Here is a 27,137-nt window from a genome sequence, read left to right as displayed (position 1 = left end):
ACTATCAATTTGCAAGACACATCCCTTGTGGACTTTTAGAACTTTTCCATCTTTTGATACAGCTTCTATGTCCTTTTTATATGTGAGATAAGTGTATCTGAGAAATCCATTGCTCTTCACATTATACAACATATGGTTGTTTTACATTAGCGCTACATTATTTTTGTTATTTGGTTTTTGCTTATATCCTACTAGCTGTGTTAGCTGCTTGTTGCTTGGGTAACGCAGAATTATTCGTTATATATGTATGGGACAAATGTAAATCTCTCACAAAAAGCCTACACTGGCAAAAAGACCATTATATTGCTAAACGGGGGGGTTGGAGGGAGAAGGAGGAGCTAGTGAATAGCACAGATTTCAAAATCCTCGTACAACCCCCCAGCGGCCAATACATCCAAAACATTTCTCTATGGCAGAGTATTCTGAAACGCTCAGCTGGGGGAAGGTCTCCAGGCATTGCCTCAATAACCCAGACCCTGAGGCCATCTGTAGATTTTCCATGTTGACTGAGGAAATGCCCTAGGGACCAGGCATCAGTGATGAAACGGCAATGTTTGCCAAAACGATTACGAAGCGGCCGAATGGTTCGCCCCACATAAGAAAGCCCGCAGGGACATGTCAGGCAATACACCACATGGTCAGAGGAACACGTGTGAAAACCCTTTATGGGGTATATCTTGCCTTTCACACAAAAGTCCTTCTGAACATGCCTCACGAAGCGACAAGTTTTACATAGAGGTTTTGCGGCATTGATACATGCCAGATATAGCTAAAAACGTAGGGATAGAGTGACCCAAAGGGAGAGGTTTTTTCTTTAGTTTACTTGGTGCCCACCTTACTTTTGATGTTTGGTGCTTTTCTATACGCAAACTTTGGTTTGTGGGGTAGAAAAGGAAGGAGGTGCTCATCCTGTAGCAGCAGAGACCAATACTCTCCATTTGTCTATGGCGAAAATGGAATTGGGTAATAAAAAACGCAAATTGTTTTTATCTTCGTTACTTTTATTATTATTTATCTTTTTATTTTTATCTTTTTTATCACCATGGTCAGAAGGAGATGTATTTTTATATTGGAGATATGCTGTTTCCACAAGATCACCTGGGAACTCTTTATTAAGGAATTTTTCTTTCAAAGTCTTATCTTGATTGTCATAATCCCTGTTCCTAGTACAGTTCTTTTTAAATAAGCAAAACTGGCTCTTGGGTATGTTATTTAGCCATTGGGGATGATGGCAGCTTTTGTAATGAAGGAATTAATTTCCTGCTGTAGGTTTAGTGAAATTCTTGGCATGGATTTCCTTACCAACAAAAACAAATTCTAAGTCAAGGAAGGCTAACCTTTCTTTATTCATGACAGAAGTAAACTGTAAACCTATACTGTTATTTTTACAATGAGTGACAAACTCCGGGATTAGGGAAGCATCACCATCCCAGATGATGATCACATCATCTATATATCGTCCATAGAACACAATGCGGGAAGAGAATGGGCTATTTTTCCAAATGTGCAAGGATTCCCATTGACCCATGGTAAGGTCAGCATATGAGGGCGCAAAATTTGCCCCCATAACTGTCCCATTTACCTGTAAGAAAAAGTCATTATCAAATAAAAAATTGTTATGGGTAAGACAAAAAGAGGTAGCCTCAACAATAAAGGAGGCCTGTCTACTATTCAGCATGGGGTCTTGGCACAGGAAGGATCGTATAGCACCCAATCCCACATCGTGTGGTATGGAGGTATATAGAGATTGGACATCTAAGGAGACCCAGAGATAACTGGGCTCCCAAGAGTAGGAGGAGAGTAATTCCAGCAGGTGAGTACCATCTCTAATGTATGACTGGAGAGATTGAGCAAGTGGCTGGAAAAACTGGTCGACATATTGTGAAAAGCCACTAGTAATACTTCCCATGGCCGCCACAATAGGCCGTCCAGGAGGGTCAACCAAACTCTTATGTACCTTAGGCAGGTGGTAAAAGTATGGGGTAAAATTGACTGCCTTAACCAAAAAAGAGGCTTCTTGTTGGGTAATGATATGGTCTCTGAGTGCATTTTTAACAAGAGCAGTGGCCTTCAAGACAAAGTGAGGCAATGGATCAGTTTTTAATTTTACATATGTATTAGTATCTGAGAGGAGTCTAATGGCTTCACTGACATAGTCAACTCTATTTTGAACCACTATACCTCCTCCCTTATCAGCACTTTTTATAACTAGGTCAAAGTTATTGGTTAGGGCGTCTAAAGCTTTCTTTTCAGAATGCGAAAAATTGTGACAGGTCTTATTTCTAGTTTTGGTTGAATTACACATATCCTGCATTTCTGCATATACAATGCGATAAAAAGCATCAATGCAGGAGCCTTTAGACTGAGTAGGATAGAACACAGATGTCGGTCTAAAGTTCGTATTTAAAATAGGTGGAGAGGTCATAAGATACTGGGTATAAAGAATTTGGTCAGTCTCAGAACCTTCAAAAGGAAAAGAAGAAATATTATGCCGACTACTAGATTCTGTATTATCAGCATATAATTCTTCTAAGAGAGCAAGGCAGCCTAAATCACTATGGGTTACAGTATCGTCACTAGAGCAGGCAACAGGAATAATAGCCTGAGAATTATTATGATTATGTTTCACAGATAGGATGTTATAAAATCTTTTAAGAGTAAGACAACGTACAAATGTATTTAAATAATTGAAAAGGAGAAAAGGGTTAGGCTGGGCAGAAGGTGCAAAATTAAGGCCTCAACTAAGAAGGAACATTGGTTAAAAGATGAGTGGAGAGATTAAAGATTTTTATAGTACTCTCTTTTTTCTGGGATCCGGGCTTGGGTCTACCTTCTCTTCCTCGGCAACCTCTCCTTAGTGTTTTCTTTTTAGAGGTCTTTTCCGAGGGAGGTCGGGTACTAAAAAAGACTGCAGTGGAGTCGGAAGAATGAGCAATAGCAGGAGGTAAGACTTTGAAAGAAAAATTCCTTGATAAAGGGTTCCCAGCTGATCTTGTGGAAAAAGCATATCTCCAATATAAAAATACATCTCCTTCTGTCCATGGTGATAAAAATAAAAAGATAAATAATAATAATAAAAATAATGAAGATAAAAACGATTTGCATGGATGGAGAGTGGAGTGCGGAGACATTGGTCTCTGCTGCTTCAGGATGAGCACCTCCTTCCTGTTCTACCCCACAAAGCAAAGTTTGCATATAGAAAGCACCAAACATCAAAAGTTGGCACCAAGTAAACTAAAGAAAAAACCTCTCCCTACATTTTTAGCTTTATCTGGCATGTATCAATGAAGCCAACCTCTATGTAAAACTTGTCGCTTCGTGAGGCATGGTCAGAAGGACTTGTGTGGCCTCAGGGTCTGGGTTATTGAGGGAATGCCTGAAGACCTTCCCCCAGCTGAGCGTTTCAGAAGACTCTGCCATAGAGTAATGTTTTGGATTTTTTCTTTAAATGTATTGGCCGCTGGGGGGTTGAACGAGGATTTTGAAATCGGTGCTATTCTCTAGCTCCCCCCCCCCCCGCCGTTTAGCAATATAATGGTCTTTTTGCCAGTGTAGGCTTTTTGTTAGACATTTACATTTGTCCCATACATATATGCATGTATGTGTGTCATGGAGACACATGTATGTGTGCGCGTTAGAGATCGTGTGCACGTGGTTTGCATGTTCCTTTTTGGGATGCACACTAATGTGCATACGCTCACGCACATTCCTAAATAGTTTTTATAATATTTTTATAATATCTGAGATCCTTTTTCCGTAAATGATTGGTCGCTATTATTACTATTTGTTGCGTGTTTTTGTTTTTTCATGTTTTTTGTGGATGGGATATGCATTCTCTACCCTTCCTGTTCTATTAAAATTTTTTACATTTCATTTTAATTCTTAATACCAATATTTTTATTTTTATATTATTTTTTATCATTTTTTATTATTATTATTTTTATTAGTATACCCATTATTATATATCGTTCAGAGAATATTTCTCATTATTTTAATTATCACTTCCTGTCTTCCTTGTTTCTGTTTGTTCATGTCCCCACCCAAGATAGTATAAGTTTACCTGTGTGTACACTTGCAGTCATTAGGTTTAAAAAGGAACTTACTAATGTTCCGAAATGACTACATCCGGTTAATGCTGGCTCCCGTCTCTCACTGCTGATATCACTTCCGGGATCTCCGTCCATCATGAACTCGGTGTGTGTATCCATTCATCAGCTTACCGGTAGCTCTATGTTTTTGGTACAGCACAGGACACAATTGTGAGAGTTTTTACACGCCGGGGACCTATCCGCCTGCAGGACCATTTGCATTATCAACGACTATACGCTTTTTAATTCGCCAGATTTTGTAAGTGTTTTTAATCTTGTTTGGGGAAATAAACAGCTACTAATTCTGCACTTCAGAGGCGTCTCGTGTCTTATTTTGTTTCAGAGTTTGCTCCTCTTTTCTGAGTGCAGCCCTCAGTGTTGGATATACATCAATGGACCCTTGCCTCTCTAGAGATACTGTCTGCTTGGTCTTCGTGCTCTGAGCGCCCTTATACACTGTACCTGGATTTCAACTATGGAAAAAGCCTGCAGCTCACCAACTCTCTTGGTCGAGGTTACTGCCACCAATAGGGCCGTTTTCCAAGTCCAATTTCTTACCGTAGCCTCTTTTAGAGGTTTGAAAGGTATCCTACTGAGTCCCTGCAGGACCACTGACAAATTTTAAGTTGCTAACCGATAACCTCTTCTCCATTCCATCATAAAGAAATTCAAGGATGGAATTATCTCCTGCGGCAAATACTTCTTTGTCACGCACTAGGAGTTGTAGCATTTCCAAACCTTAAAATAATAGTGACTTTTTTCCTGCTGTTTAACAGCATAGAAACTCATTTGTCTGATGGACCCATTTTCTTTAGGATCTGCTCCTCAGAAACCAAACTGAGGAGCCGAGCTGGCTAACGTTTGGATGCCGTCTGGGTCCCTGACTTAGTAGATCGTCCTGTGGAGGTAACTTCCAATGGGGTTCTACCACCAGGTTCAGAAATGTTGAGAACCATATCCTCCTGGGCCAATAGGGAGCCACCAGTACTAAATTTGTGGACTCTTCCTCAAATTTTTTGAGGACCAACGGTATTAGCTGGAAGGGGGGAAAAGCATAACACAAATAAAAGTCCCACAGATGAGCCAGAGAATCCAAGCCTCTTGCCTGATCCCTTCTGTTCAGAGAAAAGTAAGTCGGGAGCTCTGCGTTTGAGTGGGTTGCAAACAGGTCGACCTGAGGACTGCCCCATCGGTTTACCACCATTTGGAGAACTTCCGAATTTAGACTCCACTCCGATTCGGAAATTGTCTTCCTGCTCAGGAAGTCGGCCGTCCAATTCAGACTGCCCTTTAGGTGTATTGCTGACAGGGACACCAGATTTTTTTATGCCCAGGAGAACCCTGCTTCTGGCACCCCCCTGTTTTGTTATGTAGGTGACTGCCGTGGCATTGTCGCACAAGATCTGAATGTGTTGGCCCCTGATCTCTTCCTGAAACCAAAGGAGCCCCATCAAAATTGCTTTCAGTTCTCTCCAAGTGGATGATCTTTTCGCGTCTGAGCTTGTCCAGATTCCTTGGGAAAAAACGATCTTTCAGATGTGCCCCCCCCCACCCCCAGGAGCTCGCAATTGTCGTTAGACTTTTTGATACAGGGAATAGCCAAAGTAGGCCCTCGCTTAGGTTTAACTGGTTCCTCCACCACCATAATTTTCTCCTCACTTGCACAGGAATCACAAACTGTTTCTCTAAGGGCTCTTCGTGCCTCCAATTTTGGAGAATTACTTGCTGCAGATCCCTTAAGTGGAGGCTGGTCCATTGAACAGCCGGAATGGAGGATGTTAGGAGACCCAATGTCGATATCGCTGACCGTACTGTTACTGGCAAGCTTGTCTGGATCTGCTTTATCGCCCCCAGGATTTTTTCCTTCTTCCGGCAAGATGATCTTTTGTTGGATAGAGTCAATGCTGTACTTGGTAAGGGATTAGATTTGATTTCTCCTTGTTGAGGATCAAACCTAGGTTTTGCACGTGGCATTTTGTTCTGTTCAGATCTGCCAGCAGCTGACTTTCTGAACTGGTGAATAGAAGCAAATCATCCAGATACCGAACTATCATGATTCCCTGGATCTTCAGAGGCGCTAAGGCTTCCGCCATGACCTTGGTGAAGATCATCGGAGCTGAGGACAAACCGAAGGGCAGGGCTCTGAACTGCAGATGGGATATCCTGCCCTCTGAGGCGACTGCCAGACGCAAAAACCTTTGGGACATTACAGCTATTGGGATGTGAAGGTAAGCATCCCTGAGATCGATGGAGGCCATAAACCCCCCCCCCCCCCATAAGCAGTTTCCTTACGGAGTAGAACGCATCCATGTTAAACTTTTTGTAGCGAATAGCTTGGCTCAGGAGTTTTAGGTTTAAAATTAAACAATATTTTCCAGAGGGTTTCGTTATTAGGAAAATGTGAGAAGAGAACCCTAGACCTTCCTCCTCCTGAGATAGTGGAATTATTACTCCCTGTCATCTCAGATCCTCTAAAATGGATAATAATGCTAGGGTCTTGTCCTGTGCTCTGGGGATCTGCGTCACAAAAAAACGGTTTGGAGGTTTCTCCAAAAACTCCAGTCCGTATCCCTGGGAGATTACATTCATGACTAATGGACTGTATGTTACCGCCCTCCACTGAGGGAGGAAGTATAGAAGTCTCCCTCCCACAGCAGGACCACCGTCACTGGCTTTTAGCTGGCTGTTCGGGACATCTGAACAGAACAGCAGCCCTACCTTGCCCCCTCTGTGCACCCCAGGGTTTCCTAGAACCGGTTTCCTTGGGGGCCTGGGTTTGCTGAAGAGGACGAAAATGATTTTCGACTAAGGGAGTCTTCAGTTTCTTTGCTGGCAAAGCCTTTTTCTTATCTGCGATCCTTTCCAAAATGGCCTCTAAGTCTGGGCCAAAAAGAAGATCCCCATTAAAAGGGAGACCACAGAGCTTCACTTTAAAAGCAGAGTTTCTGGACCAAGTTTTTAACCAGATCGCTCTTCGTGTTGAGTTCACCAGGGCCGAAGTCCTAGCGGACATTCTGATTGACTCAGCTGAGGCATTAGCTAAATATCCCACTGCTTCAACAGAACTGGGAGGGTATCCAACAGATCCTCTTGGGAAGTACCACCCGATATGCTCCCTCAGCTGTTCTAGACAATGTTCCAGATTTCTGGCTACCACTGTTGAGGCCATGGCCAGCTTAAGGTTTGCCATAGACGAGTCCTATGCTTTATTTTTTTTAGAAGGGAAATCGGCACGTTTATCTATGGCATCTTTTAAGATGCCCATGTCCTCGAAGGCCAAGTCAGTATTGCAAGAACTTGGGAAAAGGCCACATCTAATTTCGGCCTTTTGTTCCACACATGTGACTAGTCTTCCTCAAAAGGAAACCTACGCTTTCTCTACAGAAAAAAAACAGAGCCATTTCTGGTTTCTTCCATTCTCGCTCAATAGCCTCTGAGAGGACTTTGCGCACTGGAAAAACTGTTTAGTTTCCTCAGGCCCTCGAACACCTCATCAAGCAGGGATAGATCAGCTTTATCTTCCTGAATGCCAAGAGTGGAATGAATGGTTTTAATCAACTCATCCACCTTGTCCAAGGATAACTTGTATCTAGACGATCTTTTATCAGACACCTCCTTATCCTCATCCCCTGAGGCTTTGGGTGAACTGACCTTGCTTGTGGCCGCCTCCTCTGAGTCACTATACTCTCTGGATACTGAAGTAGATGGCAGAGGACTAGATGGTCTGGCTTGACTCCCTGCATGGGGTGCCGGGTGCTTGTCCAAAAAGGAGTGGAATCATTGGACTGTATCCGTAAGATCCTATTGTAAGGAGACCAAAAGATGTGAGCTTTGTGGTCGCTTTACTTTTCCCTACTCATGCTTTACTAGGTCAGCTATACAATCTTTGCACAGGGTCTTGGTCTAGCTCTCCTTAAGGGACGCTTTGGTTAGAAGAGGGAGGGCTATACTTTGTCTTTTCCCGTGCCTTCTGTAATTAGGAAAGAAAGGCACCCAATTAGGACCTAAGCATTATCCCCCAACCTCCCCTCCCAAAGCTGTTTACCCAACCCCCCCCCCCCAAGAGAAAAGAAAAATGGGAGAGAATGAGCGTGAGAGCGAGCGAGAGAGAACGAGTGTGCGAGAGAGACACACAGACACCATCCAAACCATGCCCCCTCAAGTGGTAATTGAAGGGGCATGGAACAGGCGCCCCCCCCCCCCCCCCCCCCCCATTACCCGGACACCAGGAGAAGGGTGGAGGGAAAAGTAAAGCCCCAAAGTAAAAGATCTGGAGCCTCTGCTCCAGCTTACCTGGGCTGGGGCTTGTGGCTCCTGTTCCCGCTTTTGCTGTTAGCGCCGTCGTCTCCATGCTGCAGCGGGTGTAGCAGCTCTATTGTCTTTTATAGTCTACGCCAGCCAGGGCCCGCCTTTCACAGGCTGAACCGGAAGCTGTGTGCCCGGCCCAAAGTTCTGCTTCCTTCCGGAAATGACGTCACCCGCCATCCAGACCCGGAACGAACAGAGACCCGGAGAGACCCTGGCTCCACTCTCCGGAAATGGGACAGACTCTCCCGGCCGGCCCAAGCTCTCGCTGAGCGGGGAAGAAGGGAGGAGCTCCGGAGCATCCTCCAGACATCTGGGAGGATGATGGGATGGCCCAGAGGAACGCAAGTTCCAAAGGAAAAAAAAAGAAAAGAAAAAAAAAAAGGTTAAGGCGAGCCATGCACCCACACTCAGGACCTCTGCCTGGAGAGTGCGTAGCCCACCCACAGTTCCACGCAGCGCTTCCACCATGGCAGAGGAAAGGCAAGACCTTTGTCAGGAGGGATAATCACTCTTGCCTAAATATTCAAATCTCTGTGTTGGGATTAAAGCCAAGAGAGACCCATTATTCTCTAAATAGTGAAGTGGATTGCTCCCTCAGAAGTAAAATCGTATAGGTACCCTATGACAGTGATACTCCGGGTATACTAGAGCCTCAGAGAGGAAGTCAGGACCTTGGTGAACACGCAGCTGTGGCTAAGCAAAAAAAAGAAAAACTGCGCTAAAGGTCTGAGGGTGCAGAAAAAATGCATACTGGTAAGCAGCTAGCATCTAATAAATGGTGCACTATAATATATTAATACGTTACATAAGTGCTGTGCTACTCAAATAAAAACGAATAGCAAAAGAAAAATTAAAACATATAATCTAAAAACATAGTCCAGTGCAATATGTGCTTTTCGAATAAGTCGGCCATAGACAGATTGAAAATTGGCTGGTTCAGCAGGACTTCAGTGAAAGCAGCCTCTTTTTTTTCATGCGATCACTGCTATAGACACCAGCAGTGATCATTGTATTCTGACAGCAGGGAAACCCTCTGAGAAATCTTCCAGGTTTCTGCTGGTTGCGGTAACACTGAAAGAAGGATTGCTCTCTCTTGTCATGTGAAAAGTCTGGACCTTGAGGCTTTGCATATTCCTATAGCCGCAGTTGCTGGCTGTAAAGCTTTCCCCATCAGAGAAGACTTTAAATAATGCCTCCAGGCGCATGTTCGAGGCATCCTTAAACTCTGGGCACGTGAGGTTCTTATTGAGATAACAGCTGGATCTATGAAAGGCAAACACCATTTATTACTATCCATGGGGTATTGCTGAGCAATTCTTTTTGGTGAAACCACCTTGGTAAAGTCCATCTACAAAACATTCTTTGAATGCGGATGTATAGAGAAGGACTGAGGTTCTTGTGGCAGCCTCCACAATCCAAAATCCTCCGATTTTCAGAGAAGAGGTATTTTCCTCTGAGTGTTTAAAAGCTGTAGGAAAATAGATCCAAAAAATGGAGTCAGGTATTCTGACAGCCGCTGGGAATTTACTATGATTCCTATATGAAGGTTACGGGATATTAGACCTACTAATCTAATGCATGCTTTGTCTGTATTTGCATTTAAGAAGCAATCTAAAAAGTCTCTAATTTTATGTAGTGTTCATGAAAGATTAAAATACAAGATTACAGGATAATGTTTCAAATAGCAAAGTATTAGCAACTGGTAAAAGTTTCACGCTTACGTGTGACAGTAACTTCACTCTTAACTTGGAAGAGCTGGGCTTCTACTTTGGACAGCTGCTGTTGCAGAGTCTCTACAGTCTTCCTGTGATCATCTTGTAAACGCCTCACTTGGTCCCTAAAGTTGTTGCGTTGTGCTTCATTTTGAGCACCGAGCTGACTCACTACCTGAGTGTGCTCAGTCTTCAGCACCATGTTTTCTGACTGCACTGTACACAACCTGTAGGATAAAACGAAATACGACAGAAAACACAAATTCAGTATACAATAAACCCATTAATAGTATTCTCATTAAAAATGTAGTTAATCTTAAGATCTTTTTTAAGGTTCCACAGTTGTCAAAACTGCAAAAGATCCCTTGGTGGGTCTCCATCTGTGTCTTTTCCAGAGAGTTATCTACATACTTAAAACTATCCCAGTGACAGGATCCTTTTCTTAATGGTGGCCAAGGTGCTTCTCTTGAAAAGTCACCACTGGAGCAACAAGGAGGGTCCCCAACCACAGAACAACTTTGGGTATCACTGTTAGTTGAATATTAGTAAAAACAAACAAGAAAAAAGGCTTTAAAATCAAGTTGGTCTACTGTGTGGACTGCTGGAAGATCTTTTTGATGATCCCTGCTGTGCTATTGTATTCTGGCAGCAGAGTCCCTGCTGTCAGAATACACTGTACATCGCTGTAGGCGGTGAACAAATTAAAGTTTTCCAGCATTCCTGTTCGACAGAAATCAATTGTTAAATCATCTTAAGTCAGCTTTATGGCAGAGCCTGTGAAGACATATTAACTGCATTCCTATAATAAAGAAATGTTGGTATATGGTGAAGTTTAAAAAGATACTGTTTAGGAATTATTATTATTAAAAGGTACTTATATAGCGCTGTCAATTTACGCAGCGCTTTACATATACATTGTACATTCACATCAGTCCCTACGCTCAAGGAGCTTACAATCTAAGGTCCCTAACTCACATTCATATACTAGGGCCAATTTAGACAGAAGTCAGTTAACCTACCAGAATGTCTTTGGAGTGTGGGAGGAAACCGGAGTACCCGGAGGAAACCCACGCAGGCACAGGGAGAACATGCAAACTCCAGGCAGGTAGTGTCATGGTTGTGATTCGAACCAGCGACCCTTTTTACTGCTAGGCAAGAGTGCTACCCACTACACCACCGTGCGAATACTGTTATCAATAAAATTTCCTTGAATGGGGCAGACCCATTTGGTATTCTTAGTTATCCTTAGATCATTGATAGGAAAAAGGACAATGATGTTGGAAAATTGTGGCCAATACATGATCAAACACTTGTGATCATTTTGAAAGTTCCAGTGAAACAGCTACTGCTACTGAAGATCTGAACACAAAGGTTCGGTGTAGAGCTATGACAGTGCCAGTTAATAGAGCTCCACTAAGGCATATTCCACAAGGAAGTACTCTATTACCTTTGTCTCCTTTAAATAGTGCAGCCTAATATAGTCCAATTCCCTGCGCATAGACCAGTAGAATATAAACGTCCAATCTCCACTGCTTATTGCACTCCTCTGGTCTCTTCCACCTAGCTTAGGAGAACACCGAGAACTGAGCGATCAAAAACCGCTGATCGCACAGTTCTTGAACTTCAGTGAGCAAAAAGTAGTGACCGTCAGTCACCAGCTCTCTGCTCTGCCCCTCCAGCGCTCACTGGATCAGGATCTCTCCAGAGCCTATACTGGTTGAGTGATGTCAACCGACCACGGACTTTAGCCTGCTATCAAATGAATACAGGTGAAAAAAGTGCAGAACTAAGCGCACTCCTGTGACCCACAGGAGAAGGGCCAAAAGAGCTTTGGCCCCATTTCTCCTTTAAACAACATTAGCCGTCGAATCCACATTGCCTTTACCAGTCTTTCCTCACCACCTCAACCTTTCACTCTACCACCACTCTCCAATCCTGTAAATTCCTTTCCAGTTCACAAACAGCTTTTTTTCTTTTCAACTCCCTGATCTTATCTGCGGTCTGCATTAGCTATCTGTTTTTTCCTCCACACTGCTCTACAGGAATCTTTTCAGTTTGTTACTTTGTCATCATAAGCTCAGCGCAAAATGTTGGCGCTGTATAAATCCTGTATAATAATAATCTGCTACTCCTTCTCCGTTGTCATTCTTCGCTCTATGAGGCTCCTTCTCTCTCTCTCTCTCTCCTTCTCTCCATCAACGTAGAGACCTAGGTTGCTGCCAGCTCGTTTTTTTAATTTATTCTTTATTGCTAACTGACCCCTTGACTGTATATTATGCTGTAAACTAAAATCACCCACAGCCTTTATCATGCTCCATTAGAAGTATCCATCTCATTGCCATTTTAATTACAAACACTAAACCAGGTTAGTCCCTCCCCTCTCAATATATGTATTTTGTAAAAGGTTTTTTTAAAATTTTTTTTAATTTAAATTCATTACCATTGGATTGGCTGGATTATTCCTAAATATCATAGACTTGATGGATTTACAGTGATTGTCAAATTTATATAAATTTTAAATGTTTTACGTGACTTGATCTACCCCGACTGTGTAACTCATTACCGTTGGACTGAAATGGATATCTCCTAAATATCACAGATTTATTAGGAATGTCAAATCTACTACCATTTTATGTATACATTGAGTGGCTATTTTATAATAAACAGTATTATCTATGTTGTTGATTTACATCATTATAATTTTTATAGGAGATATTAAATGGTACGTTTTCACTTTTTATTGTTCTCTCGCACACTAGCCCTGAGAAAAAAAAAAAAAATAAAGGAGAGGATTTTCCTTGAAATGTTTTGGCTTTACCTGTTAACTCTTATCTTCAATAAACTTCTCAAATAGATCCTTGAGTGACACAATCTTTTATACTGGGCACTCATTTATATCCATCCAAATCTTTTGCCTGGCACCATTGCATTTAAAAGGGCTGACGAGCTCAAGTTTTTTTTGTAAGGCCGTATATATGAACAATGGTTTTATGGAGGGCACATGCAATTTAGTAGGGAGAATAAAATGAGAATCTGAATGATCACTGATGCTTTTATTTTTCAACATTAAAGTATAACTAAAAAGGCAAAAACTTTTTTTTTTTTTTAGTTTTGGGTAGGGGGAAGAGGGATTAGAACATCTGTCAGGTTCTGATTGCAGTTTGTGCTCCTGTTAAAGAAATTTACCCTCTCTGTATGTTCTGTTTATCATTATTGTCCCTAGAAAAGAAATCAAGGGGAAATCTTCCCAATGGGGAAACTAGTTCTGGTGACCTGGGGGACAAATTTCCTTTACATACTCCTTTGCAAACTCAAACCAACATTTCTCTTTTAGTTTTGGTTAGATTGGGGAGGGGGGTTAGAAACTGTCAGGTTCTTATTACTGCCTGCTTATCTGCTGGGAAGATTTCCCATCAATTTCTGTCCTAGTGGCAGTTTTCATCAGGTAAGACAACAAAGGGTGAAACCAAAAGGTTTACAGTTGTCACCAGAACAGGACATGAAAGATTCCCCCTCACCTCTGGTTCCAATGGCAACTCCCAAAGGTAGGATTCCTCTTTACTTTGTTTCATTTTGGTCTGCAGATGATTGTTTTTTTTTCAATTCAGGAATCGAGCCTTGAAAATAACCAACCACGGTGGAAGGAAAGAAAATTGCATAACCTATGGCATGCCATAGTCTAAATGTACACATTTCTTATTAATAAGAGGCCATAAAATGACTCACTTTTCTCTAAGTTCAGCTTCTTTGGTCACAGTCTCTTGCAGCATTTTATTATGCCTCTCCAGTAACATGTCATGTTCAGACTGTAAAGCCTGCAATTCCGCTGTGTTCATCTGAAGACTGTGCTGAGCGTCCTGTAATTTATTTTTTACTTGATCCAACATTGTTTGCAGGTGCTCCCTAAAGCCAAAACAAAAACACAAACTTATTGGTGACTAGTTGGAAGAATGTCCTCTTACATTGGGTTCATGCTGCTTGTGTTGTCAAGTGCAGTTGACCCTGTAACTATGCAGACAACACCAAATGGGAGGTCATCCAGCCACAGCTCAAGCAACCCTAAGCAATCTCTGGAGGAACACTGGTTGACAATGGCTGCCTTAGAGCATAAATAAATTGCAATTAATTTATATTTAAGTTTGTTACCTTTCCTGCCTGAAGACCTCATGTTCTGCTTGAGATGCAGACTTATTTTTCTGTTGCTTTAACACATTATGAACACGAACTTTGTAGCTTTCAAATTCAGCAGTTACTGCAGCTTGCTCTGCCTGCATCATAAAAGAGACATGTTACTGTATAGTTCACATCGCACTATTATATTTAAATGTTTTTTTTTTTAGTAGCTATACTGAAAAATTCATTACAAACTTATACTGCCATTATTGTTCAATGCTCATTTAACCACTTGCTTACTGGGCACTTAAACCCCCTTCCTGCCCAGACCAATTTTCAGCTTTCAGCGCGGTTACTCTTTGAATGACAATTGCACGGTAATGCTATAGTTTACCCAAATGAAATTTTTATCATTTTTTTTTCACACAGATAGAGCTTTCTTTTGGTGGTATTTAAGTGCTGCTGGGTTTTTTATTTTTTGCTAAATAAAACAAAAAAGCCAAAAATTTTGAAAAAAAAAAAAAAAAAAACACTGTTTCATAGTTTGTTATAAAATGTTGAAAACAGGTAATTTTTCTCCTTCACAGATGGGCGCTGATGAGGCTGCACGGATGGGTGGCATTGATGGGCACTGGTAGGTGACACTGATAGGTAGCACTGATCTGTGGCACTGATGGGCATTGATTGGCAGCACTGGTGGGTACTGGCAGCTGACACTGGTGGGCACAGAAAATGCAGTCGCGGCTTTCTGTGTGAGGGACCGATGTGCCTCTGACAGAAGCTGGTGATCTGCTTTTTTTTTCCCCCTCACGCTGACAGCGCGAGGAAAAAAAAAAAAAAAACACAGATTACAGAGCTTCTGTTTACATCACGTGATCAGCCGTCATTGGCTGACAGCTGATCACGTAGTAAGGGGCCGGGATCGACCCCTTAATATGATGTGTGATCAGTCGAGTCTCAGGCTATATAAGTACCTGAAATAAATAAAATAAATAAATTACAAAAGGAGCAACCGCTATGACTACAGGGCTATAACTGCAACATTTTCATCTGATATTTAAACATGCATAATTATGGAGGTGCTTCAGCTTGCCATGCCTAAATGCATCAATTTTACTTCATAGCAGTGCAGAGAACAGATAGGCATTTATGAAAGCTGTATTAAACCCAAAAGTAATCATTTAAGATATTGCAGCTTATCATTTCTTATATGTGGTGCCTGCATTCATTTTCTTTCATTTATTTTCATCCTCTGAGTCAGCAAGCCTGTTATGATTTCAACTTACAGGGCTGGAAAAAAAAAAAAAAAAAAAAAAAAACACTGACCACCGACAGGGGTGCCTACAATAATCAGCTTTTATGTAGTCAACTTTGCTGCTGTCCAAAGGTGTCCCTGTACTCCTTCATCCAGAGTGGGGGCACTCTAATACAAAAGTATTAGAGTGCCCCCACTCTGGATGAAGGAGTCAGAGTGGGGGTACTCCATGTTAATGGTCAGATTGCCAGAAAAAAACAGAGGGAAAAAAAACTAAAAAAGGAAAACTAATGCAGCCAACGCATCGAATGATTGGTAAGCTGCAACATATTATTTTGTATTTTTAGTTTAATACTGCTTTAAGAAATATGGCTATAGTACGCTTTCGTACTTTAGGCTCGGTTCACACTTGTGCGATGTGGGAACCCTGTGAATCTACTGCAGATTCCCGCATCGCACCTGACTCACAAAGCAGTTCACACTGCCATATGCGAACTGCTGAGAGTGTCAATACAATGTTAACCACTTGCCGACCAGCCGCCGTCATTATACTGCGGCAGGTCGTCTCGTTCCTGCAAATCGCCATAGGTGCAAGTCGGCACCCTTGAGGGTGTTAGCAGGGGCGCGCGCGCCTGTTGCTTGGTGGGGACACCGATGGGTGTGGCTGGTGGCCACGATGTCCTCCGGCCACGAGAGCCAGAACGGGGATCTGCCAATGTAAACAGACAGATCCCCCTGGCAGGGGATGAGCAACAGATCTGTTCCAAGTAATTAGGAACAACGATCTCTCTCCTCCTCCAGTCCGTCCCATGCCCCCAAAGTTAGAAACACACATGAGGAAACACATTTAACCCCTTGATCTCCCCCTAGTTTTTATAGCACTGATCGATGTATAAATGTCAATGGTCCCAAAAAAGTGTCAAGTGTCCAATCTGTCCGCCGTAATGCCACAGTCCTGCTAAAAATCGCAGATTGTCACCATTACTAGTAAAAAATAAATAAAAATGCCATAAATCTATCCCCTATTTTGTAGATGCTATAACTTTTGCGCAAACCAATCAATATTGCAATTTTTTTACCAAAAATATGTAGAAGAATATATATCGGCCTAAACTGATGAAGATTTTTAAAAAAAATTTTTTCTAGATATTTATTATAGCAAAAACTAATAGTTTTTTTTTGTTTATAGTGCAAAAAATAAAAACAGCAGAAGTGATCAAATACCACCAAAAGAAAGCTCTATTTGTGGGAAAAAAAGGACGTCAATTTTGTTTGGGTACATCGTCGTTGCGATTGCATTTGCGATTCGGCACTGCGTCGCTTTAACTGACAACTGCGCGGTCGTGTGACGTGGCTCCCAAACAAAATTGACGTCCTTTTTTCCCCACAAATAGAGCTTTCTTTTGGTGGTATTTGATCACCTCTGCGGTTTTTATTTTTTGCGCTATAAACAAAAAAATAGCGTCAATTTTGAAATTTTTTACTTTTTGCTATAAAAGATATCCCCAAAAAATATATATAAAATTTTTTTTTCCCTCAGTTTAGGCCGATACGTATTCTTCTACATATTTTTGGTTAAAAAAAAACCCCAAAAAACCTGCAATAAGCGTTTATTGATTGGTTTGCGCAAAAGTTATAGCGTCTACAAAATAGGGGATAGTTTTATGGCATTTTTATTGATAATTTTTTTTTACTAGTAATGGTGGCGATCAGCGATTTTTATTGTGGCTGCGACATTATGGCGGACACATCGGACAATTTTGACACATTTTTGGGACCATTGGCATTAATACAGCAATCAATGCTAAAGAATTGCATTGATTACTGTAAAAATGCCACTGGCAGTGAAGGGGTTAACCACTAGGTGGCGCTGTAGGAGTTAAGTGTGTCCTAGGGAGTGATTCTAACTGTAGGGGGGATGGGCTGTGTGTGACACGTCCCTGATCACCACTCCCGATTACAGGGAGCTGTGATCAGTGACAGTGTCATTAGGAAGAACGGAGAGATGCTTGTTTACATTAGCACCTCTCCGTTCTTCCTTACTGTGAGACGATCCGGGGGAAATCCTCGCGGACATCGGGTCCACGGGACCCGTGATCACGGAGTCCCGGCGCTCGCGCCCGCAAGCCGCCTCTTAAAGATCAATGTACAGGTACGTTAATCTGCCTGTACGTGCCCTTCTGCCTCAGTATATCTGCGTGAGGTGGTCTGGAAGTGGTTAAGGGGGAAAATGTTCCGGTCTGTAATTGGTTAATGACACCCTCATTTCAGCTCGCATATAGCACAGCGAACTGACAGTTCGGACATGAATCGGATCGCATGGGTGTGAACACCTATGTGATCCGAATATGGTGCGGAACAAAAAAAAGGGTCCTGTGCGAGTTTGGTCCGAATGGGATACGATGTCAGCCATACTATCTGTATGGCTGACATCGCATCGCATCACATGGACATCGCATATGATTTGCACTGCAGTGCGAATCACATGCAATCTCACAGAGCGCGCTGGTGTGAAACGACACTTAGTCCAGAAAGAGGACACATGGGAAACTAGACTTTTATGTAACCGGTATATAAAAATTATGATATTTCTCATGATCTATTCTCCTTGTACACCATGCTAAGTCTAGCAGTAACTCTGAAATCCCGCATAAACACATTCCTGACAGTACAATACATGTCAACAATAAAATTTTTCAATATTATTATTTAATTGATTAGTCCAGCATTTCTGTTTTGAGGAAAACACCGGACAATTATCGACATATATCATTAATTTAAATGTATCTGATTATTGAAAGCCTAATAGATCTATAAGAACTTTTATCTAATATATTGAAAGCAAGATCCAATATGTTCAGATCTGCCTATTTCTCCTGCGTTTGGGTCTCTAAAACAAGTGTTATCCAAAGCACGCAGAGCATGCATTTATCTTGATTAGTTGCAAGAAGGAAAACATATTCTATGTTAATGTATTTTATGATGGTGAACGCTGATGCCTTGTTAAAGTTGTAATACAATATACTGGAGTGCAGGATGGGAAGCATCTCTGGCTCAGAGGGCTACAACAGGATGCACGAGGTCAATAGGGAACAGATCCTGTCTGCAGTGGAAAAAATGCTTAAGCAGAGCACAAGCATGCTTCATTCTTAACATAAAAGGTTACAAAAAGGCAGAGAATGAAATTCCCAGAGATAAATAAACATCCAAAAATCAGATCTGCAAGCACAAGAGCTGTTCATTCAGCCTGAGCTATAATACAACTCTCACAGATGCAATTCTGTATATCCATCAATGAGACAAACATTACTAAGGGCTGGCAATTTTTTTGTAAATGACGCCCCTCCAAATATTAAAGCCCAGCTCTGGGAAGCTTGAGAATCATCCTCTGCAGTGAGGCTATGACCGGACTGCAACAAGGGTTAATTGCTCATTTAGGTCCAGGGGACTTGTTAAAAGTAGATTTACTTACTCGATCCTCCATGCTGCTGGACTGCGCCACAATGTTCCAGTGGTCTAAGGTCCTGACATTATGAAAACCAATGTACACTCCATAGCCATGCACTGAACATGAGGACGTCAAGGGACAGTCCACTGCTGAAGTGTGGGACAGCGCCACAGGAGCGGCTGATCACATAAGTAAAACAGATTTTATTCTACCCTAGATTAAATCAATAATTAACCCTTGCAGTGCAAATGCAGCCCCACTGCAAGGGATCATTTTCAAGTTTCCTGGAGCTGGGCTTTAGGAAACAGGAGTGTGAACATACTGTATAAACAGTCTGACTTTTACATTGGCTACATGTTACTATCTGATTGTACACAAACATTTATATTTACCAAAAACAATGTAGTGCAACAGCCTGTCTAATAGGGTATATATTGAATGCATTGTTTAGATTGGAAATATCAATATATATTTAAACGCAAGGGCCAAAGGGAGTTTCAGATCAGACTGTAAATATGTGAGCATGTTCAAGGAAAAATGATTTTGAGGTAAAATTTGTCACATGTACGCAGATTTATTAATGAATAAATCACATTAGTGAATAGGTGTATAATAAGTATATAACCCAGACTGACTCTCCTTTAAATAATTTTCTCCAGTGCTACTTCAAACTACTCCAATGTCTCACATAAAGTTTTCAACAAACCATAAAACATGCTCTTCCTTAAAACAATCTTTTTTATTGAGTTCATGCATTATTCGTGTAATTTCCTGAACCCATCTTCCATCAAGCTTGGCAACACAATGTCTTTGGTAAAAAAAAAAAAAATCCTGATAAGGGTATAATAGAGTCAAATATATATTTTTATTGTTGTGAACAGAATAGGGTAACATAAGTAGCATTCAGATGTCAATACCATAGGTTAATATAAAATATGTCACATTTCAGTATACAATATGAACCAGTACTAATCAGAGAGCACCAACATCCCGTCACCTACCCAGAGCAGACAGTAATAACCTATTCAAGGAATACCAAGGGCTAATATAGTTGAGGGGTATAGCATCTGACTTTGGGGTGAGAGGTTATAGATGTAGGAAGAGAGAAGGGAGAAAAAAAAAAGTAGAGGGGAGAAGAGGGAGGGAAAGAAAGGACAGGGGTAAAGGTGTGGTGATGTGGTCAGGCTGTGTGTCCGGGTTGACCCTGAGGCGTCAATAAAGTTTTCAGGGAGTCCGAGCCAGGAGTAGTCAATCCAGATGAGCCATAGGATCTTAAATTTGTCAAAGGTGTCATTATCAAGGGCTAACATCTCCTCCATGCGCATGATGTCATTGACTATGGAGACCCATAAGGCCAGAGGGGGACTAGTGGTAGTTTTCCAGAATAGAGGGATAAACTGTCTGGTGGCTGATAGGAAGAAGCACAGTAAGGTGCATTTCTGGGAGGCTATGGAGCCAGGGAGCATGGATAGTAGAGCTATCTCTGGGGAAGGCTGCAGGGGTCCATCACATAGGCTGCTGTATATGGCAAAGACCTGTGACCAGAGGGGCTCAATGGACTGACAGTTCCACCAGATATGTAAATAGCTTCCATCTGCTGACCCGCATCTCCAGCACGATGGAGGTACAGATGGGAATATTTTGTGGAGAGATTGAGAGCCCCTGTACCATCGGGAGAGAGGTTTGAAGTTTTTCTCCTGGGTGTAAGAAGATATTAAAGATTTATGCATAAAGTAATATGACTTTTGCCAATCTAGCAAGTGAAGTTCCTATTGTGTTGTAACGTGTACGTGGTAGAGAGCAGGTGTCTGGGTGTTTCTGAAAGAGAGCACAGCTGTTCATATCCCGTCAAGGGCCTGTGAATTTGGGAAGAGGCGAAAAGGTCAGATCAAAAGGAGGATATGCGAAGGGCTGTGAGCCAGTTGCCCTGGTCATTTGGTACAACGGGTGTGCCGGAGGAGGGGCCCACAAATGTGCTTGCCACAGGCCAGGTGGAGCGGGAGTAGGGGCCTATTGTGTTGGAACCCCTGCCTTGAGGCAATGCTGGGTGGTCAAACAGAGAAGTGAGGGGTGAGAGATCTGAGGACAATAACGATAGCATGCCTTTTTTGTACCAAAGGTAAAGGGCCGCGGTTGTCAATGGGGAAGTAGAGGAGAGTAAATGTAAGTGTTGCCCATGTCCCCAGAGTAGGGCTCGGAGGTCAAGGGCGGATAGGTCTTGTACCACCAAGTGTATGATAATTAGTTTGTGTGAAAGTTATAGTACCTACAAGCTTTGCTACATATCACTGCTAATTGATCAATCCTGAAGTACTGACGGCTGATCTTCTTTATTGAGGTACTAAAATGTCAGGACAGTACAAATACTCCCCAAATGACCCCTTTTTGTAAAGATGACAGTCCAAGTAAGAGGCATAGTGAGTTTTTTGAAGTTGCAAATTTTTGCCCACAATTGTTTTGAAAATTAAGATTTTTTTATCTCTACAAAATTGTCGTATTAACAAGTTATTTCTCACACATGCCATAGATAAACTTGCAATTACATCCCAAAATATTTTCGGCTACTCCTCCTGAGTATGGCGATACCACATGTGTGAGACTTTTACACAACCTGGCCACATACAGAGGCCCAACAAGCAGGGAGCACCATCAGGTGTTCTAGGAGCATAAATTACACATTTCGTTTCCCGACGACCTATCACATTTATGAAGGTCCTGGAGCACCAGGACAGTGGAATTACCCACAAAATGACCCAATTTTGTAGAGCAAAACACCCCAATGTTTTTTCTATGAGACATAATGAGTCTTTTGAACATGTCCTTTTTTCCACAAGTTTTTGGAAAATGTGGAAAGAAAATAAAAACTTTTTTTTTTTTTTTTTAACACAAAGCACACATAGCAAAAATTACATTCTGCTACTTCTCCTGAGTATAGCAATATCACATGTGTGAGACATTTTCACAGCCTGGCCACATACAGAGACCCAACATTCAAGTAGCACATCAGGCATTCTAAAGGCATAAATGACACATTTCCTGACTACCCATCACATTTCTGAAGGCTCCTGGGCTTCTTTGTTAGGATTCGGTCTCCCTCAGTTTCCATTTCAGAGCCACTGCTTTCTACTGACTCAGAGATGGAGAGAGTTCCCTGCTACTTTCGTCTGACATACTCTGGAGTATATGAAAAGCCGCCTCACCTCTAAATAATTTTTAGCCATGTTGACAGATTACTGGGACAGATGTGTGCAGATGTTGATCACTGGGAACAGGTGTGCGCCAGATGATCACCGGGAACAGATGTGGGCCAGATGATCACTGGGACAGATGTGCGCCAGATGATCACCAGGACAGATGTGCGCCAGATGATCACCGGGACAGATGTGCGCCAGATGTTTTTCTGTGTGGGGACACTGACCAGACACTGTTTTGGGGACACTAGCTGGGTGATCAGTGTGTAAAAAGCTGTAAAAAACAGCTCAAACACACTGATCACCGGCTCGCAGCACAGATCCGCTCTCCTTCTCATCACCGATAGGCTCCATGTGAGGAGAAGGAGAGATGATTGCCTGGCAAAGGTTCTCCGTTTACATTACATGATGGCTGTGATTGGACCATGGGTTGCGGGGAGAGAAATTTGCATGATTCGCCCATCAACACAGACAGTGCTGAAAGGGGAATTCCTCCTGCCGAGCAATTGTCTGCTCCTGGCGGGGGGAGAGAAGACAGTGATTTTTGCTGCTATAGCCGCTAATGATAAATCGCAAGTGAATCTGGCAGGCTCGTTGTACCCAAGTTGATCGATCGATTTGGTACATTCACAGCCTGCCCACACACAGTTTCGAATCTTGGCCGGTTCAGCAGGAACTTCGAACGGTCTATGGCCAGCCTTAGGCAACCCGGGGACCAATTTGATGACAGCCTGAAGCACCTTGCGGCCAAAGTTTGCATTAGCTGAGGCCTAAACATTTGCCTGGTACATGTTGGAGAACATGTGAACAGAGGACAAAGGTGGCAGCCTTGCAAATCTGAGATACAGATGCCCAATACTGAAAAGCCCAAGACACATCAACAGACCTGTTGGTATGAGCTCTGATAGGGAAAAGAGGAGCCTTTTCCTTAAGGGCGCAATCCCTGGTAATGATTTGCGTGATCCATCTGAGAATGGTGGAGCATGAAAATTTAATCTAGAAGAGCCTAGAGGTAAGACAAAAAAAGACTCAGTATTGCAAATAGAAATTGTGGCTGCCAGGAGTCCACGACAGCCCTGAGAACATCAACGCAGTGTAAGGAAATTTCCTTGGCGTGTTTTGGATCACCACGGAGCTAAGAGAGAATGATATCCTTGTTGAAGTGGAAAGGGGAGAGTACCTTGTGTGGTACAAGAAAAGGCTCTTTGCAGGAATGGTCCGCTAGCCTAGAAACACACCTAACTGATGTAATAGCCAGAAGGAAGGCAACCTTACACATGAGGTCACTCAAGACAATGCCTCTAACCGGAAAACGACAAAAGGAGGTCTCTGAAGTCCATAGAGTTCCAGGTTACATTCCAAGGGGCTTGTAACCTGCAACAAAGGGGGTTGGGGGATTTTTGTAAACAACTCCCTGAAGGAAAGTCTTGATTAAAGATTGCAACGTGAGAGGTTTTTGGAAGAGGATGGATAAGGCAGAAACCTATCCCTTGAGGGTACACAAGGCTAAATGCTGGTCATGAACAATTGGAGGAAAGGCCACAATAGGTACAACAGAGTATTCCCTGGGACTCAGCTGTCTGTCCTTACACTTGGTGAGGATAACAGAGTCAGAGATACCCCTATACTTCAAGACCTGGGTTTCAAAAGCCATGTCAGTAAAGTCATGACTGAAGCAGGGTGGCGTATGTCTGTGCACCAAACATCCTTCTAGGCCAATCTGGTGTGATGAAGGATCACCAAAACCCTGTTCACCTTTATCTTGCAAAGTAGTTGAGAAACTATCTTTAAACAGAAAGACGGCATAGATCAGCCTAAATGGAGACCAAGGAATCATAAAGCATCTATTGCGATGATCATAGGATCCCTGATCCTGGCAAGGAATTTGTTCAGCTTGTTGTTGAAACTAAAGTTCAGAACGTCTACATCTGGGATCCCCCACTGTTAACAGATATCCTGAAAGATCTTGGGGTGCAGAGATGACTCTATTGGATCTAGGTGTTGGCAGGCTGCATGCCAATTATCCATGCCAGGGATGTTGATGGCAGAGAGGGACAGAATGTGAATTTCCCTCCAGGTGAGTATCACATTTATTTCTATTAGGACAGCTTGAGTTCTGGTGTCCATTTGATCGCTTATGTAGGTCACTAGCTGGGTGACCCTACAGAGGAAGGGTCCAATGTTACATAGTAGGTGAGGTTGAAAAGAGACACAAGTCCAACCTATGTGTGTGATTATATGTCAGTTTTACTCTATATATCCCTGTATGTTGTGTCCATTCAGGTGCTTATCTAATTTTTTGAAACTATCGATGCTCCCAGCTGAAACCAGCGCCTGTGGAAGGGAATTCCACATCCTTGCCACTTTTTTACAATAAAGAATCCTCTATGCAGTTTAAGGTTAAATCTAATTTCTTCTAATTTTAATGAGTGGCCACGTGTCTTATTTAACTCCCTTACGCGGAAAAGTTTTTTATCCCTATTGTGGGGTCACTCAAGCGTCTCTTCTCCAGAGAAAATAAGTTCAGTGCTCACAACCTTTCTTCATAACCAATATCCTCCATTCCCTTTATTAGCTTTGTTGCCCTTCTCTGTACTCGCTCCATTTCCGGTACATCCTTCCTGAGAACTGGTGCCCAGAACTGGACAGCATACTCCAGGTGAGGCCGGACCAGAGTCTTGTAGAGTGGGATAATCATTGCTTTATCTCTTGAGTTAATCTCCTTTTTAATGCATGCCAATATTCTGTTTGCTTTGTTAGCAGCAGCTTGGCATTGCATGCCATTGCTGAGTCTGTCATCTACTAGGACCCCCAGATCCTTTTCCATCCTAGATTCCCCCAGAGGTTCTCTCCCTAGTGAGAAGATTGCATTCATATATTTGCCACCCAAATGCATTAATTTTACATTTTTCCACATTAAACCTCATTTGCCATGTAGTTGCCCACCCCATTAATTTGTCCAGATATTCTTGCAAGGTTTCCACATCCTGCGGAGAAGATAATGCCCTGCTTAGCTTAGTATTGTCCGCAAATACAGAGATTGTATTTTCACCGAGTAGTGGTTGTAGCAGTAGGAATAGTAGGAGACATTAGGCTTTTTCTTGTGGGGTAAAAGCACTTTTCCTCCAGTGACTTTCTTGAGGCTGGATGATGTCAGCACAGCTAGCACTGATGGACAAAGGCTGTGGCTGAGCAGCTCGCGTTCGGAGAACAATTGCTCCTTCATCAGGCATGTGATACGGCCGTACACAGTAGGATCACATGCCTGACGAAGGAGCACGTATGCTCCAAATGCGAGCTGCTCAACCACGCCCCTGTCCATCAAAGCTGGATGTGCTGACATCATCCAGCCTCGGAGCTGCAGAAACCACTGGAGCGGCCGGGGACTGACACACCATCGCTGCCCAGCCGAACATCAAGGGAGCAAAAGGATACAACACACGCCAGTTTAATACTGCCTACATGTGAGTTTATTTGAACTCCTTAAATAGTGTTTTAATACATACTGCACTCAGAGTGGTTCTGCTCTTCTTATCGAACCACAGGTATGGACCATGTTCTTGGACCGGTATGGCACCCTGAACCTAACTACATATAGTGCATTGCATACTAAGGTGAAAAATTAATGCAGGACCCAGTGCCCGAGGGAAACATTACAAGCAGGCCTCACACAGTGGCGTGCAGGTATGGTCCCCCAAGGTATAACATCCCAAGTTACTGATCTGGAAACTGCTAAATAGTCTAAGGAAATAAGCAGCCTGTTCTTGATAGAAATGTCTGTAGAATTCAAAATGTTAGAAAGAAAAAAAAATTCTCCAAAGACTGAGCGCATTCGGGGCGGCCCTAACATGTTTTTTGTCAGTGTCCCATCACTTGAAGGTTGCCTGCAAATAACCTATGTTCTATGAATACAAGTCCTGTACTGTATGGTTAAGATTATTAATTATATATAATATTTGCCAGTGGATATTTCTGGCATACTGATCTAACAAATACAAGAAAATCATTGCTAATGCATTTTCTAGCTAAAATTACCATATGAAGGCGATTCATAAAAATCATCAATGAACAGGATAAATTCATATTGTTTTCTAGAGAGGTTTCACTGACCAAAGACAGCTTTGAGGCTTTTCAGTTGTAACTACAGTTTGTTTAACTGTAAATCTTATGATGAATAATTATAGGTCTTGGGTTTGATCAGACAAATTCCATGTGCCAGGTCGCCATGATGACTAGAAATAGCATCCTTGGCTTTTGTAAGGCCCATTCACTGTGGCAGGGATGCACAATGTGTATCAGCTGACACCCGGGACATGCAGTTCCAGGCGCCGGGCAGGTCATTTTTCCACATTAGCCATCTTGTTCCTGACCCAAAAGTGTATGATGTCACTTCCGGGTCCTCGTTGACAGATCCCCCGCACATACAACTGTAAATGCACGTGGTGGGGCATCTATGCCTGAAAAATTCTATTGCGGTACACAGGTTACATATCGCCGCACACAAAGGAATGAGAGCAAGCATTTCTAGCCCTAGACCCCTTCGTAATGCTAAACGGATTACCTATAGAGGGCTTTTAAAGCGTTGCCTATAGAAAGTAAAGGGTACGGAAGTTCGTCGCCATTTCGCAGGTGCACGCAAATTTAAGGTTTGCCATGTTGGGTATTCTGTTTACTTGGCACAACCTCGTTTTTAATAATTTTACCAAAAAAAAAAGAAAAAAAAAAAAAAGGGGGTAATTTATTGTGTTTTTGTGGCCTAAAATGAACTTTAGTGTGTCTTTTTTTTACTGAATTGTTGCGTTTCCTAGATCTTTACGGTAATATCATCTAGGGATCGACAGATATCGTTTTTTTCAATTTTTTTTTTAAATAATTGTTATTGCTGTCACAAGGAATGTAAACTTCCCTTGTGACAGTAATAGGCAGTGACAGGTACTCTTTATGGTGGGATCGGGGGTCTATAAGACCCCAAACCCTCTTCTGCACTTGAAAGTATTCAAAACATCAAGATCTGCATTTTTG

At 42.3% G+C, this 27,137-nt stretch overlaps 1 protein-coding gene across 3 annotated transcripts in view; it reads right to left on the bottom strand.

Annotated features, from left to right (window-relative positions):
• Positions 1 to 10,073: 10,073 nt before the first annotated feature.
• GCC2 (GRIP and coiled-coil domain containing 2) overlaps positions 10,074 to 27,137 on the bottom strand; it is a 103,179-nt gene continuing 86,115 nt past the window's right edge. For all 3 annotated transcript variants that reach the window (XM_073614798.1, XM_073614799.1, XM_073614800.1), the window contains 3 exons: positions 14,255 to 14,376; positions 13,835 to 14,011; positions 10,074 to 10,335 (listed from right to left, as the gene is read on the bottom strand). In XM_073614798.1, the coding sequence (XP_073470899.1) occupies positions 10,089 to 10,335; positions 13,835 to 14,011; positions 14,255 to 14,376 (546 nt within the window). In that variant the 3' untranslated portion in view covers positions 10,074 to 10,088. The remainder of the gene's footprint in view (positions 10,336 to 13,834; positions 14,012 to 14,254; positions 14,377 to 27,137) is intronic.

Source organism: Aquarana catesbeiana, linkage group LG02 (assembly GCF_042186555.1).
Source record: "Aquarana catesbeiana isolate 2022-GZ linkage group LG02, ASM4218655v1, whole genome shotgun sequence".
Lineage (NCBI taxonomy): Eukaryota > Metazoa > Chordata > Amphibia > Anura > Ranidae > Aquarana > Aquarana catesbeiana.
Note: the sequence above shows the minus strand (reverse complement) of the source record. Positions and strands in the feature narration are given on the sequence as shown.